Source organism: Coturnix japonica, chromosome 14 (assembly GCF_001577835.2).
Source record: "Coturnix japonica isolate 7356 chromosome 14, Coturnix japonica 2.1, whole genome shotgun sequence".
NCBI lineage: Eukaryota > Metazoa > Chordata > Aves > Galliformes > Phasianidae > Coturnix > Coturnix japonica.
In genome coordinates, this window is record NC_029529.1 from 4,361,213 (window position 1) to 4,372,123 (window position 10,911).

At 51.3% G+C, this 10,911-nt stretch overlaps 1 protein-coding gene across 1 annotated transcript; it reads right to left on the bottom strand.

Moving 5' to 3' along the window:
- Positions 1-359: 359 nt before the first annotated feature.
- KPNA7 (karyopherin subunit alpha 7) lies at positions 360-7,403 on the bottom strand. Its single transcript, XM_015876901.2, has 11 exons — positions 7,326-7,403; positions 6,334-6,448; positions 5,825-5,959; positions 5,215-5,300; positions 4,340-4,608; positions 3,940-4,022; positions 2,913-3,176; positions 2,331-2,564; positions 1,819-2,001; positions 1,170-1,319; positions 360-558 (listed from the first exon to the last, which is right to left on the bottom strand). Exons 2-11 carry the CDS (start codon positions 6,388-6,390, stop codon positions 511-513), a joined length of 1,509 nt encoding a protein of 502 aa, XP_015732387.1. The 5' UTR covers positions 6,391-6,448; positions 7,326-7,403; the 3' UTR covers positions 360-510.
- Positions 7,404-10,911: the final 3,508 nt, after the last annotated feature.

A 10,911-nucleotide genomic window follows, 5' to 3' on the forward strand; every position in this document is an offset into this window, starting at 1 on the left:
AGTGTCAGATCCAGGAAATAAATCGACTCCAGCACTTCAACTACACTCAGCAAGCTCAGGGCTGTGCACCTTGTACAGACCACAGGGGCTCTGCTTCCTTCTTTCTAGGCAACCTGGAGGAGAAATACCCTCTATCCTGCAAGGAGGCCCAGGAGACACAGCACAAACACAAAGGCCAAGCAGGGTTCAGTTCCTTCTTAACAGTTAACAAGAGGTTACACACTGCAGGCAGGCAATGTCTCACACAGAAAACACTTCCAAAAACTCCAATATGTAATTTTCCCATATGTTTAAGGAACCAGAGAGCTGTGATCTTCACCACAGCAGAAGTATGAGAGAAAAGGAATAGAGGCAAGAAGTACAAATCCACAAGTGCAATTTATTACTAAGTTCCACCTGTAAAAGGGCTATACATCTCTACTCCCCTTGGTCAGGACACCCAGCCTCCACCCACCAAGTCAGAGCTGTGCAGTGCTTCAGCCTTTGAAGTCTTCACAGTGGAGAAGCAAATTATATACCCCTTCCACATCCATTCCAATGCTGCAGATCAGGAGTCTCCTAGGAGGAAGTTCACAGCCATCAGTTAATGGGTCTGCATCTTTACTTGCTTAAACACTGCAGGCAACTTTCAGACGTCAGCTCTGGGGTCTGTCAGACCACTATAAGCCTCTACTTTGGTCTTCCCTAATCTGTAAGAACAAGGCTGGCTCCAAATACGGACTTGTGACAGTTATGGAATTCCCTTAGGACTCCTTGCTGAGGTCCTGTACTTTTCTCACAAGTTTAACACAAGAAGAGTCAAGTAACCCAGAAGGAACTTGAGCACAGTTATCAGTGAGTAGGAGGCTGCCCTTCCTAGCAACAAGCCAGCCAGGAAAGAGGAAGCCTTCTCACATTTGGAATGCATATCAGCAATTGCAGTGATGCCAGCTGATGCCATTGGAAATTCCAGCAGCAAGATGCTATCAAAGCATCTCTAATGCACAGCAGTCAGCTGACAGATCAGGGTTCTATAGACCTCTGGAAGGTAAAGGGAGTAAGCTATAAGAACTACCCCATTCAATTTCAAGAAGATACCTAAGGACTTATCTCAGCATCTTTAAAGGATGTGCTCCGCTTCGACACACAACAGTTCATTTTCTAATGAGCAGCAGCAAGAGCTCACATACCTCACCAGAGAAGTACTTCTCTATGATATTCAGAGCAGCTCTATAGACCATGATGTTGTCATGGGTTTGCAAGGCTTCAATTTTCTCCAGACCATCAAGTTCTTCCACCAGCAGACACAGCCTCTCTGTCTCTCCCAGCTTCTCAGCTGCCTGCAAACAACAGAGGCAAGTACAACCCATGTCAGTAATGGGGTCAAGGTGGTTCCTGCCTAAGGGCCAAGTGACTGCAGGTAGGAACACAAGGGTCTGCACTGTGTTCAGAGATGCCTAGAATATGACTGTAGTATCAAACTACAATATATCAAACTGTCCCTGTTTTTTCACTATATTGTGGTTTTGCTGCCAACCAAAACACCTCCTGAACCCTTGGGAGACCCCAGCACCATCCAGTTCCAAGACCTTCATTTTCTGTATTGGCTCAGTGATTAGCACACTGTTTCTCCTTTAGGAAAGGAGAGGATGCACTCTGGAACTTCATGTCAAGCCCTTTTGGCAACCCAAAAGGACTCAAGAACAAGTCAGGCATGAAGTCTAACTCACTCCTGCAAGACTAACTGCTGGGGAGGAGCTGCTTCAGCTGCACCTGCATCATGCGAGCATCCCTCTCACTCCTCATTACTTATTTGGCAAAAGGGATGTAAGATCTTACCAGGAATAGATTTGAAATCGAATCCAGGATAACCAGGATAGTTTTGGTGTCTCTGACCAAAAGCAGGTTGAGCAGAGGCTTGAGGACCCCAGACTGGACAAGCTCCACCACCTGCTCCACAGTGCCACCAGTTGTCAGGTTGGCCACTGCCCACACTGCCTCCTTCTGGGCCCTGAAATCCCCCTAGAAGAGCAACAGAAAAGGCATTCCCAGACTTTAGCATCCCTCAGAGCAGGCTGAGATGTCAGGCAAGGAGAGCCACTCCTTGTACATAATGCAGACTAGTCTGCTTTCCTAGCACTGCGTGGACACACAGCAGAGCTGCCAAGACCAGCTCCAAGCTGTTTCTTTGTGCAGATGTATTAAATACAATGCTCATGCTGCTCCTCAGATCCCAGCAGCTTCACAGAACACTGATCAGGTGGCTCTTGGGCACAGCACCTCACAACAAAGCTGCACAGAATGAAGCTGAGCACTGCCCCACATGCACAGAGCTATGTCCATCCCCTTACCTTATCAAGCAGCTCCACCAGAGGTGGCAACAGCCCGCAGGTGATGAGCTGCTGGATCTGCTGGCAGGGCCCAGCTGCAATGTTGCTGAGTGCCCACGCTGCCTCCTTCTGTATAGCTGACTTCGTGTGTCCCAGGAGAAGGGGCAGGATAGCCAGGACACCAGCATCAATAGCTGCCTGGGTCTGCTCATCAGTCCCTGTAACCACATTCCCAATGGCACGCAGAGCTGGAGTCTAGACAGATTAGAGCAGATGGAGATGAGAAGTCTTATCTCAAGGGATACACACCAGAAAAACCAGCAAGCACCTTCACTAAGTGCCTGAACCTTCATTTGAAGTCCCATGGATGATTACTGCTATGGTTACAGACCTACCTACCAGCCTCCTGTTCTGATCTAAGCAGATTTACAGGCTCTTCCCAGCCACAGCAAGAAGGAACATAGCACTGGCTTGATCAGCAACAAGCAGAACCACAGAGTGAAGAGGCAGCAGACCACAGACAGCAAGGAGCTGCTCCCTCCCTCTCCCCAGATGTCCCTACGTTAAAGGCCCAGAGATCAGGAACTGACAACTGCTCCTTACCATGATGATAATCTCAGGGCTGCCCATGAGCTCCACCAGCCGTGGCAGAATCCCTGTATCCACCACAATCTGGATACGGTCATTGGAGCCATCAGTCAGGTAGGACACAGCCCAGCAGGAGTCAGAGACAATGTCCTTGTCCTCGTGCTCCAGCAGGCAGGTGATGACAGGCAGCAGCTGCCTCACTGCCTCCAGGGGTGGGTATGGGTTCTTATTCCTGCAGAGGTTTGACAGAGTCCATGTGATGTTCCTCAGGAAGCCAACCTGGAAGATGAGGAAGCTGTGAGATACTTGTTGCTGAGCCCTCTGGTGCAACCAACACTGCTCCACAGCAGCAGATGTTATCAGCCAAGAGCAGCCTCTTTAATAAGGGCTGAGGCTTGTTTGAAGCAGAGAGATAAAAGAGCAGACCTCCCCTCCTCCAGTATTAAGTCCCAATAACCTCAGATCTGATGGCATGACAAGCCACTGTGACTAACAAAGGCATGAAACAGCTCACTGCCAGGTCCCCAGGACCAACTACAAAGCATTCTTTGGACAAGACCAAGGGTGTTACTTTAATATTAGCAGCCCAGCATCACAGAGAAGGGTTTGAGTTCCCTCATCCCAGTGAGAAGAGCAGTGGAGCACCATTGTCACAGGTCCATATTTGCAGCCCACCTCACAGCACTCTGAGAAGGTTCTTCTTCCCCTGAAAGCTGTGGGGCAGGAGGGCAGGGCACAGCAGGAGAAAGCAGGAAGGACAAGTTCTGCACTGTGCATGCATATGCAAGTCTGCTGTGCACCAATTGTAACTTACTCCTTGCTTGAGATGGTCAAAGCTGGATGGAAAAGCTTTATTTAAATCACTACATTGACTTAAAACGCATCTACCTGGCATCTTGTTCAGGGTTAGGCTCATTAAAAGCAGTTTAAACAAGAGACCCATCCAACTGACCTAACAGCTGGTTATTTGTGAGTCATGTCACCATTCACCCATTACCCAAGTGAACAGGAGTGCCAAGTCAAGAACAAGAAAGTTATTTACTGGAGTTACAGGTGACACCAGAGCCAGCAAGGGAGGAATCACATTGCAATTGATAAGAGCATCTCTGTACAGAGGACCATCACCTGCACAGATAAAGAGGGTTATTTATGATACATATTTCAGTCACAGACAGGCAACATCCAAGAGCAGCCAGAGGCCCCACTACTAATGATGCTGGTGGGTTGGACCAGCCCAGCAAGATGCACTCTTGTGTTTGGCTATGGCCAAAATCCTCTGCAAGACCAGCCCAGGGTTGGAAAGGCTGCCAGGCCATAAGAATAGCAGAACAGAGCTGCAGGGAGATGGGCCCCATCTCAAGGAACACCGCTGTTCATCACCCCAACAGTAGCTGGGGCAGTGACCATGTCCTAACCCAGCCCTGCCTGGGGTCCCCACTCACCTGCAATGTTGCCCAGTGCCCACACAGACTGCTCACTGATGTGCATGTGGGGGGAGGACAGGAGGGAGACGAAGGCAGGGATGGCCCCTCCCTCCACCACTGCCCTGGTGTGCTCTGAGGTGCCGGATGCGATGTTGGTCAGTGCCCAGGCTGCTTCAAACTGCAGAGCAGCATTGTCAGAACGGGACAGGAACTCAACCAGCCTGGGGATGATCCCCAGGTCAACAATCTGATTGAGAGGGGGGTCCTTCTGCGTGGACAGGATCCTCCTGTAAGAGGGCACAGCACAATTTATAACCATAGGGATCCATCTGCATAGGATACCATCAGGGCCCTGATCTAGCCAAGAACAGCTAGAAAAGGGAGCACTTCCAGCTAGATCTAAATTCCAGCCACAACACCTGTGCTGACAGAGGAGGGAATCCATGGTTTAGAGCTGTGTTGTCACCAGATCTCACCATGGTGCAAGCTCAGGGTGCTGCCAGGACACCCCAAGCAAGGGCAGGCTCAGCTGCAGTGCCAGCTGTACTGCACACCAGGGATCTACCCCAGGAAAACCCCAGCTCCAATGCAGCTTCCCCTGGACCCTGGGGACAGATTCCTGCTGATGGTGACTCAATGGGGACAGCCCTGTTCAGCCACATCCCTCTGCAGAGCAGCCCTTTTTCTGACCCAGCCTCCAACACCAGGTTCCTTCCCATCCACCTCAGGTGACTGCAGCCAGCACAGCCCAGAAGGCACCACCAACCCCAGTCCCCAGGGCTGGCAGGCTCCTTCCCCAGTGCATTTTGTGCCTTCAACACCCCCCAAGCAGGAACAATGTCCCCTGGCCCCCAAACCCCACAGCAGCCCATCCCTCCCATCGAGCAGCATACCTGGCTGCCTGAGTTGCCCGCAGCTGGAGCGAAGTATCGCTCCCATTCACAGCTTCCACTATTTCCTCCAAAGACAGTGGAACAATCTGTGTTGGGATGATTCACAGTCAGTCTGTAAGTCAGAACTCCAAGCCAGGACTCCCTCCAGCGTAATCTCACACTCAGTCAGCTGTCTAGACCCAAGGCAATCACTGCTCCATATCTAAGGTGCTGTCTGCTCTTTATGCAATGCAGTTTCAGGATGAGACAGAGGAAGAGAATCCCACAAATGCCTTCCAGGCAGCTGATCCTTGTAATCAAATGCAGGGGAGTCCCTGGCACCATAATGGGGCCATGAGCACAGTAATTACCATGCTCCGGTGCCTGGAGGTGTACCCAATTCTACCTACCATCAAGGGAAGCCACATTACACATTTCCATGCAGAACAGCACAGAGGAGGGCTGGGCAGCACTTAAATCCCTTCCCAGTCCCTGCATCCTGCTCCAGCTGTTAACCCAGGTCACCAGAACTAGATGTGGGGCTCATCCAAGTCCCAGAGCAGACAGGATGTTCTACACCAGCCACGTGCTACAACACTGACCCACCCAGGAGCAGACACCCAGCACTCACTGTGTTCATCTCTTCTTCTGGTGAGGGGCTCTTCTCCAGAGAGACGATGGAAATGCTCCTGCGCTTCAGGATCTGCTCATCCTTCTTGGCCTTCCGCAGCTCAATGTTCACCTCCACCCGCTGCCTGCGCAGGGCCTGGGGGCACAGGACATCACATAAGCACCAACCCAGCTCCCCCCACACAGAGCTCATCCCTATGCCAGATCTGACTTAACAACCCCAGGACTGCTACAGAGAGTAGAGCTATCTCCTCACCACAGCCAGGAGGGTCACAAAGCATCTGTGTCCCCCCTCAAGGATGCTGGCAGCAGTGACAGCCCAGAGCCACCCACCCAAAGCCTGTATCCCACTACTACCGTATCCCAGCAGCTCCACACCATCTCTCTGAAGCAACCCAACAGTCTGTGCTAAGATCTGAGGGTGAGTAGGATTCAGAAGCTCTCATATAGGCTTCAGCTGGCCCCACTGTTCTGGAAGGAGGTGCCACAGACAGCAGGGTCTGTACTTACTTCATTGTCCTTGCCCTTGTTCTTGAATCTCTTCATCCTCTCATCATGCTTGTCCATGACTGGCACCTCAGCAGGTCAAGGATTGATTGCTGCCAGCTGAAATCTTCCACGTGCTCTGGGGCAGCAGAGGGCAGAGTCAGGCCCCAGCCACACCACCTCTACCCCAAGGACCTGGGACCCCACAGCAGCACCCCACATCTGCTGCCTCCAGCAAAAGGGATGTCAAGTCCCCTGCCCCCAGCAGATCTCAGAGGGATCCACACACAACATCTCAGCCTCTAAACTAAGTACAGGCACAAACCACCACTTAACACCAGGCTGGGGAAGTTATAGCTGTGACCCCATGAGGAAGCAAGGCACGCCTCTCCTTGTAGAGATAGGAATACCTTCCTCCTGCTCCGGGTGCCACCGATTTAGACAGCCTGAAACTAGCAGGACCACCAAAGGCTCCTGGAAGCACCAGCTCAGGGTCCTATCTGAAGAGAGGCAGCCACATCCCAGCCCAAATCCCACCCCATAGCCCCAGAATCCCCATCCCAAATCCCCCCCATACCCCCAAATCCCACCCCAAAGCCCCTCAAATCCCACCCCACACCCCAGAATCCCCATCCCAAATCCCCCCCATGACCCCAAACCCACCCCACTGCACCCTAATCCCACCCCACAGCCCAGAGATACCCATAGCAAAGGCATCAGATCATGCACTGGCCCAGTGTGACCAAGCTCAAGCAAGTCCCCTTCAAACACATCTAATGTAACCCCAGGTGAGAGGCATAAGCAGGACAGGTAACATTGCTTCTAAGCTTCTCATAACAAAACCCCACAGGCAAACATAAAACATGCACACAAATGAGACCAAGGCATCCCTTCAAGCAGGCAGCAAAGCATGGTTTCACCCAGCATGCTCTCCCACTAGTCAGGTACCACCAAAAGCACACATTAAAAACACATACAGCAACCACCCACCACTAAAGAGGACAAAAACCACTCACCCTCAACCCTTCCTCTCTTGCTCCCAAAACCCTCAGCTGCCCCTTTATTGCCCCAGTGGAGCCACACACACCCCAGGCTGGCCCCAACCATTGGCTCTCCCCAGACCTCCTCATTAGCCCCAGCTGCTCCTGCCACAGCAATTTGGGTGCACCTGGAGCAGCAGTATTTCCTTCTCTGAGCTACTCTCCTGCCTGGGCCACCCTGACACCTCCAATTCCTCTTTCACCTCCATCATCACCTCTATATCTTCCCCATACAACGCACAGCACTTTGCCCACTTTGGCATTATTACTTTCTGGGGATATCCTTATACTATCTGATCTGGGGTAGCATGGAGAACCCAGCAGGGTCCTACAGTCTTCCCAAGTCCATCAGATTTCAGACAGGGCTGAAATTCCATTCCATTCCCAGTCCCCAGCAGCCTCAGCCCAGAGCTGGTTTGCATTTACAGCTCCCAGCCCCGTGCACTGCTGCTGTAGGGAGAGAGAGGATGGGGGAGAGTGATGGCATGTGAGGTGACACGGCGGTGCTGAGCTCACCCCATGCTGAGGACACGGGCAGATCAATATTTGCCGAGTGGGAAAGGGGACAACCGCTGGAGGAGAAAACGGTTCTCTTTGCAGCATAATAAGAGGGTATCAGAGCTAATGGAGAGGAAAGGAGATAAAACCCTAAATCGACACGACAGTGTCCCCTGAGCTCAGCCGTGTGCGCTCAGGCTGAAAATCCACGCGGTGACAGGTAGGGAAGCTGTGGTTCTGGCACAGAGATTTGCTGCTCCCTCTTAGCCTGCACTCCTTCACCCAGCTGCTCCCATTGTGGCCCTGCACAGCAGTGGGATGGCGACCAGTGGCAGCTCTTTTAAGCCCCCGAGACAAAAGATTATTCCTGTTGCTGTGTCTCTTTAATAAGCCTTGCCCTGGGGTCAGAAAAAAGCCAGCACTGGCATCTCTGCAGCCCACACCTCCCCACCACCCTGGTGAACCCATGCACACCGTGCCCAGGGCCTTGTGTAGGATAGAGGCTGGAAATTCCCTGTGTGGGGTTGGGATGAGCCCTCCTGGCACAGCCCACACCCATCCCTGCATCCCAGTGCCATCCTCACTGCCAGCCCCAGGGATTCATTGCAGCCCCAGGGTCGGTGCAGCCCCCATCTGAGCTGCAATCAGAGCTGCGTTGTGTTCAGCACAAAATGAGCACATAATAAGTGACAGCCCCTGTCCGTTATGGTCTGTGTGATGGGGACATGCAGCAAAAAGGTGGGAGAAGGGATTTATTGTTACCATTGACTTGCTGTTGAGTTACAACAGAGCTGAGCACTGCAGCTGGGTTAGGGAAGGGAAGGGGAGGAAACGGAAGGGAAGGGAAGGGAAGGGAAGGGAAGGGAAGGGAAGGAACCACTTTCCATCAGTTTGGTTGACAGTGCCATGGACAAGGAGAGATGTCAATGATGATGGGTAACAACACACTGTGGTCCTTGGTCCAGGTGCTGTGTCCCTGCAGGGTGATGGGCTGGCATCTGGAGTAAAGCAACCTGTCCTAAAGGAGGCTCAATTTGCACCCAAATATATGAGAATTTGGCTCTGTTTGATAAAGACCGACTGTGCCATGGGCACCAGATGCACCGTGGGACATCTCAGCTTGATGTTTTCTTTGGGTGAGCAAATATGGTGTTCACATCTGACACCCCCATGACCAAAACACTGGTCCTTTCAGAGGGGGCTTCCCAAGGCAAAGAGCACTCAGCAAATGCAGCTGTGGATGTCCAGAAGAAACGAATACCTCAGCAAATCACCATGGCCCCGGGGGCTGTAACTGCACACCGGGCTGAAGGCGAAGGAACTAATTTTAACTGCTGAGCAGCATCCTTCCTGCCAAGCACGGAGGGATTAGAGTAACGGTTCTTGAAATTGTTTAAAAATAACATCAGACTTAATCATAGCTATTTATTAAATCCATTATCCTCTGTCAGTTAGGGGACGCTGATTCATTCAGCTGTGGAAGTTCTTAAACCTCTTACGGCCAAAAGTCTTGCAGCACTTTTTTGCTTTTCTTAATGGGGTCCCAGTAGCCATTATTCCTTCAGTCCCTGAATCTGTAACTGTAGGAACTGAGACAGAAAGTCTGACAGTGAATATGGGGATGGGGAGTAATGGAGCAGTGGAGAAACACACGTACCCAAAATCTGCATGCTGCTCCCTGTGGCAGGAGGTCTGTATGGTGCTTCTTTGCCCCATTTCCTGAGGCTGATGTTCATGGCTCTATGGGATGAAGGGAAAGGAGGGGAGGTGGAATCTCAGAGCTCCCTACTGCCCCCCGATGTTATGGATGCTCCAGCAGATCAGCGTCCAGACACTCTCTGCCTGCAGACAGTGAAGCTGCTGACTGCCCATGTCCTCCTTTGGGGCCTTTCTGCAAGTTGGGGCCCACCCAGCTTAGAGTTATAGGATCACAGAATCATAGATAGAATCGTTAAGGTTGGAGAAGACCACTCAAATCACCAAGCCCAACCCAAACTGTTGCACAGAAGAGGACAGCGCTGTGCCCATGAGTGAATCAATGCACCCCATGGCCTTCTCAAAGAGAACTGCTGGCAGTCCTCACTCCCAGATGCAAGGTTTGCAATAATTGCTTACAAAAGCCCCAAACCACGAAATGCTGTGGATGCTCTGTCTCCAAACGAATTCCCTGCATTTCTTTTGGGTGATATTCACAGAAGGTGATATTGATCTGTGGATGCAGCAAAAATGCCCTCACACAGAGCTCAGGGCCCTGCAGGTGGTCTGGAAACTGCAATAAATAGTGGTGGGAGGATTACTGGCAGCGGTTGCAGAGAGCACAGTGATTCAATGAGAACAGTGCAGCCACCCGGGGACCCTCAGCCAGGTGGGGTTTCCCAGTGCAGCATTTCCTGCCAGCTGCAAAACCAAAACAGAGCAGGACGTGATTTATCTGAGTAAACAGTTGTCCAAGTAACAAAAGAAGTTCGTGCATCCATAGTCAGGGAGGGAAAGCCTGTCTTTTTTTCATTATTGCAATATTTGCTATAGAAAGGAGCCTTGTGTGCTGCTTCGGCACACACAGATGTTGCAGCTTCCAGGGCTGAAAGCAACAGTCCCCTTCCCTTCCCTTCCCTTCCCTTCCCTTCCCTTCCCTTCCCTTCCCTTCCCTTCCCTTCCCTTCCTTCTTCCCCTCTCCCTCCCCCTTTTCCTTTTCCTTTTCCTTTTCCTTTTCCTTTTCCTTTTCCTTTTCCTTTTCCTTTTCCTTTTCCTTTTCTTTTTCCTTTCCTTCCCTCTCACCTCCTATAAGGATTTCCAGGATCTCCCTGCAGTCTGGCTGGGGGGCTCTGAGCATCTGCAGGTGTCCCTGTTCAGTGCATGGAATGGGACCAGATGGTCTTTAAAAGGCCCCTTCTACAATAGAAGGAAATAAACCAGTTCCACCAACCCCAAATTTGGGCCCTTTCAGCACTTCTGCAAAGTCTCACAGTGCTTTGATTTTTATTTTCACGTGTCTTTTTTTCAGATCAGTATTTCTAAAGCTGAAATGGACAGTGAAAATGGAAAACAGCACTATTTGCAACTG

Coding starts and splice junctions, on each gene's coding strand:
- KPNA7 (XM_015876901.2), bottom strand. CDS start 6,390: ATGGACAAGCATGATGAGAGGATGAAGAGATTCAAGAACAAGGGCAAG. Junction 4,023..4,339: donor GGCACTGGGCAACATTGCAG/GTGAGTGGGGAC, acceptor TTATCTGTGCAG/GTGATGGTCCTCTGTACAGA. Junction 3,177..3,939: donor TGGTGTCACCTGTAACTCCA/GTAAATAACTTT, acceptor CTCATCTTCCAG/GTTGGCTTCCTGAGGAACAT.